Source organism: Cynara cardunculus, assembly GCF_001531365.2.
Source record: "Cynara cardunculus var. scolymus isolate 2C chromosome LG 5, CcrdV1, whole genome shotgun sequence".
Classification (NCBI taxonomy): domain Eukaryota; kingdom Viridiplantae; phylum Streptophyta; class Magnoliopsida; order Asterales; family Asteraceae; genus Cynara; species Cynara cardunculus.
In genome coordinates, this window is record NC_037532.1 from 32,035,103 (window position 1) to 32,039,096 (window position 3,994).

Below are 3,994 nucleotides of genomic sequence, written 5' to 3' on the forward strand. Positions count from 1 at the left end.
AATTATATGAAAAACAAAAACTTTTAAATAATTAATTTAATATTAATATCAATATTTTTTCTTTTTTAAATTTATATTGCATTCAAAAATAAAAGTATTATCGTTTTTTAAAAACCAGATAACCATATTATATCGACAAAGAAAATAAATAAAATAAAATATTAAAATTAAGATATCTCGCTGCATTGCATGAGTATCTTCTAGTTATTCTAAACGTATTCTTAAAATTTATCTTAAATTAATTATAAAAAATTACAATTAAAATAATTGGAAAAATAAAATAAAAATAAAAAATGGGTTGAAAAATATAACCAGTGATATAACTGTTGCTTAACGCCACGGCACGCTTCTCACGTTTCTTCTCCACCTTACGTTTTCTTTCTATCTTATAAAACACAAAATCACCCTTTCATTTCTTTTTAGATTTTTTCTCTCTCCACCACTTGTGCCATTGCCGTCGGTGGAGCCACCTCCATGGATTCCTTCTACCCCTGCCACCTCACCACCTCCGCCACCGCCCTCTCCCTCTCACACACCCTCCTTTCCCTCATCCAAGGTGACCCATCTTCCAAAATCGAAGCTGCTACGGAGATCCGGCGACTCACTAAGACTTCACACCGGTGGCGCCGACAGTTCTCCGCCGCTATCAACCCTCTTGTTTCCATGCTTCGATTTCAGTCACCGGAAGCCAACGAGGCTGCTCTGCTTGCTCTTCTTAATCTTGCTGTTAAAGACGAAAGGTATGTTTAATTATTGTTAATTCTGATAGGGGAATCGTTAATCGTATGATGTTCAGTTTGTGGTGTGTGTTTTTGGACTCGATTTCTATGCTTGTTTACTATCATCTGATTCATCAATATAACAAGACCTGTTGGTATTTTGAGTAATCAACCTTTTCTCGAAATATCAAAAAGTAGCAAATCCTTTATTGAAGTTTGTGTTTGTGGTCTCTGCTTTCCCGTTAAATCTCTCTTTTGATTGGTTTACTTAAAGAAAGCAATCTCACCCAATTCAAGAAAGTAATACGTGGATTAGAATCATGGGTAATTTGCTCCGATTGATCCATTTTTTTAAACTGCAATTTCTTCATTAAAAAAACCCTAAAACCTGGATTTGATTACTGAGAACCCTGGTCCTAGGAACCACAACGGAGGGGTTCAAGCCGGTCGGATTCGAACTTGAACCGGTTACGTATTTGAGTAAAATTGCTTTGTCCATTTGTCAACTGAACCGCACATCCGAAACGATCAAAGATTCTTAATTGAGATGTTTATGGGACATTTGATTTGTGGGAAAGAATTCATAATGAATGAGAATTCGAAAAGTTGTTCAATTGTTTAATTTAGAAATTAAAATCACGATTGATTGATGAATTAATGTTGAAGTAAATTGTGGTTGATATTATGGCTTGTCACTTTCTAGGGTCTGCGTGTGCTTCTCCTTTTGGTTTCATACATTTAATAATGAAGAAAACTTTTAAACAACTTTGTCTGTGGTCTCCTACCATTCTTTTAATATCTTCCAATTTCAAATTTTAAATATGAATATGTATGTATATTCACATAAATATCCGTAGAAGAAAGACTGAAAATAAAACAAGTATTCATTGTGAATAAAACAAGTATTCATTATGAATATAGTAGAGACATTATAAATTTGTTCTGTTTCTTCTTGTTCTTGTTTAGAATTTTAAACTGGGATAGGACTTCAAATGAGAAACTACTGGGGAAACTGTCCAAAATAGTTAAAAAATGAGAAACTTTTAGGGGGCAAAATGGGTATTTTAGACAATTCAACCACTTGATTTGGTTGTATTCCTCTTTTGGAAGGTTATTTTATGGTGGTCGATGGAAATATTCTTGCATTCGATGCTTCTTAATTTGGCATAGCATCTACTACTTTTGTTATTTGAATAATATTTGATATTGGAGGTCTACAACTTTTTGGCTTCCATATTCATTATGAATCACATGCTACATCATATGTTAAAACTGATGAATTAAGTTTTGGCCTTTTTTCCTTCTTCATCACCAAGACCGGCTTTATAAGACGTTTAATATGTCTAGATATTTTAATAGAGTGTTTTATAGGACTTAAGTTTATAGAAAAACAATTATTCATCCTACTGTAACACTTTTACATAAGAAACACAGTTGTTTGGTCCTATACACATAAGTCATATAAAGCAGTATATTAATGGTAGTTAAACATAATTGGTGTCATGTAAAGCAGATTTTGACATTTTGTTGTGGTGTAAGATGTGAAATTGGATCAAAACTCTGTGATCTTTTGTTTCACTTTCTTTTCCTGAATCTTGTATGCTATAATTATTTGCAGCAACAAGATCAGTATCGTGGATGCCGGTGCCTTAGAACCAATCGTCGGTTTTCTTCAATCCGCGAATCTAAACATGCAAGAACACGCAGTGGCCGCATTAGTCACTCTATCTGCATCTCCGGTGAAGAAATCCGCCATCGGTGCATCCGGGTCCATCCCATTTCTCGTCAAATTCCTAACCCATGGTTCCCCACAAGCCAAGATGGATGCCGTAGTGGCTCTTTCCAATCTCTCAACCGAGGCCGATAATCTTTCATCGATCCTCCAATCCCACCCAATCCCCTCCTTGGTAAACATCCTCAAAACTTCCAAAAAATCATCAAAAATCTCGGAAAGATGCATTTCGCTTCTTGAATCTCTAATTGGTTTCGAGGAGGGAAGAAGTGCACTGACTTCCGAAGAAGGCGGAGTGCTGGCAGTTGTGGAGGTTCTCGAGAGTGGTTCACCCCAGAGCCGTGAACACGCAGTGGGCACACTTTTAACTATGTGTCAAATCGATCGTTGCAGATACCGGGAACCGATACTTAAAGAAGGCGTGATTCCAGGACTTTTAGAGCTAACTGTTCAAGGAACTCCCAAATCCCGTACAAAAGCCCACACGCTGCTTCGATTACTACGTGAATCTCCGTACCCGAGAACGGAACTCGAGGCCGACACACTTGAGAACATTTTGACGACCATAATATCACAGATCGAGGGAGAGGAACATTCCGGAAACGCAAAACAGATGCTAGCGGAAATGGTTCAAGTGAGCATGGAGCAGAGTTTGAGACATTTGCAGCAACGGGCTCTCGTGTGCACTCCGTCTGATCTTTCAATCACGACTGTTTGTGGTTCGAAAGTCTCGTTGAAGTAACTGTCTCGGTTTCTCGGGTCTCGGGTTTCGGGTTTTGTTTGTTTTTGGTGCCTTTTTGTGGATCATAAAACATGTTATGGGCTTTGTGGGATCAAGATTTAGGTAAATATGGTAAAGCCAGTCCAGGCCTCTCTTTATAAGGTATCATGAGATTGGTGAGTGTTGGATATTTGTTTTCTTTTTCCAGAGATGGATTCGCTAAATCCATGGTAGTCATGTTGTAGGGACTTGTAACTATGGCATAGAAGGTTGTACACTGCATTGTATCTATCAATTTCTGTTCTGGAAAAATGACTACCCTTTTTTGGAATTTTTTTCCTTGATATATTTATGTTTGTTAATAATTGTACACTTTTAAAAATAAATAGTTAAGAGTAAAATTATCATTTTATTAATTAAAAAATTAATAATTATTCATATTTAAAATTGTGTATCATATATATTATGAACATTTATTTTGTGACGAGGTGAGTAATTTTTTTAAAAATCTTGAAAGTTGGGGATGCATAAGGCGACATTCAGGACACGAGTACACATATGAGCTTAATTGTCTACGATGTGTTGCATGACGTCCGGCGTCTATCACAACATATCTGTTGGTGAGTTTTCTTGGTGTTTTTGAATTGATAAAATCCGAAATATAAATCAATATTGAAGCAGGGTTGGTTCTAAAATGATTTTTTTAGTCAAATAAGGTATAAAATTGCAGTTTTAATAATCTACTTTATTTTGTTGCAAAGTCAAAGAAGATGTCATGACCTTTGAACATTCTCACATATTCTCTCGAGTTTTGGCTTGTCT

General features: G+C 36.0%; 1 protein-coding gene across 1 annotated transcript; it reads left to right on the top strand.

Annotated features, from left to right (window-relative positions):
• Nucleotides 1–458: 458 nt before the first annotated feature.
• On the top strand, nt 459–3,503 carry LOC112512007 (U-box domain-containing protein 4). Its single transcript, XM_025117780.1, has 2 exons — nt 459–740; nt 2,338–3,503. The coding sequence occupies exons 1-2, from the start codon at nt 475–477 to the stop codon at nt 3,191–3,193; spliced, it is 1,122 nt and encodes a 373-aa protein (XP_024973548.1). The 5' UTR covers nt 459–474; the 3' UTR covers nt 3,194–3,503.
• The last annotated feature ends 491 nt before the right edge of the window (nt 3,504–3,994 follow it).

Coding starts and splice junctions, on each gene's coding strand:
- LOC112512007 (XM_025117780.1), top strand. CDS start 475: ATGGATTCCTTCTACCCCTGCCACCTCACCACCTCCGCCACCGCCCTC. Junction 741..2,337: donor CTTGCTGTTAAAGACGAAAG/GTATGTTTAATT, acceptor AATTATTTGCAG/CAACAAGATCAGTATCGTGG.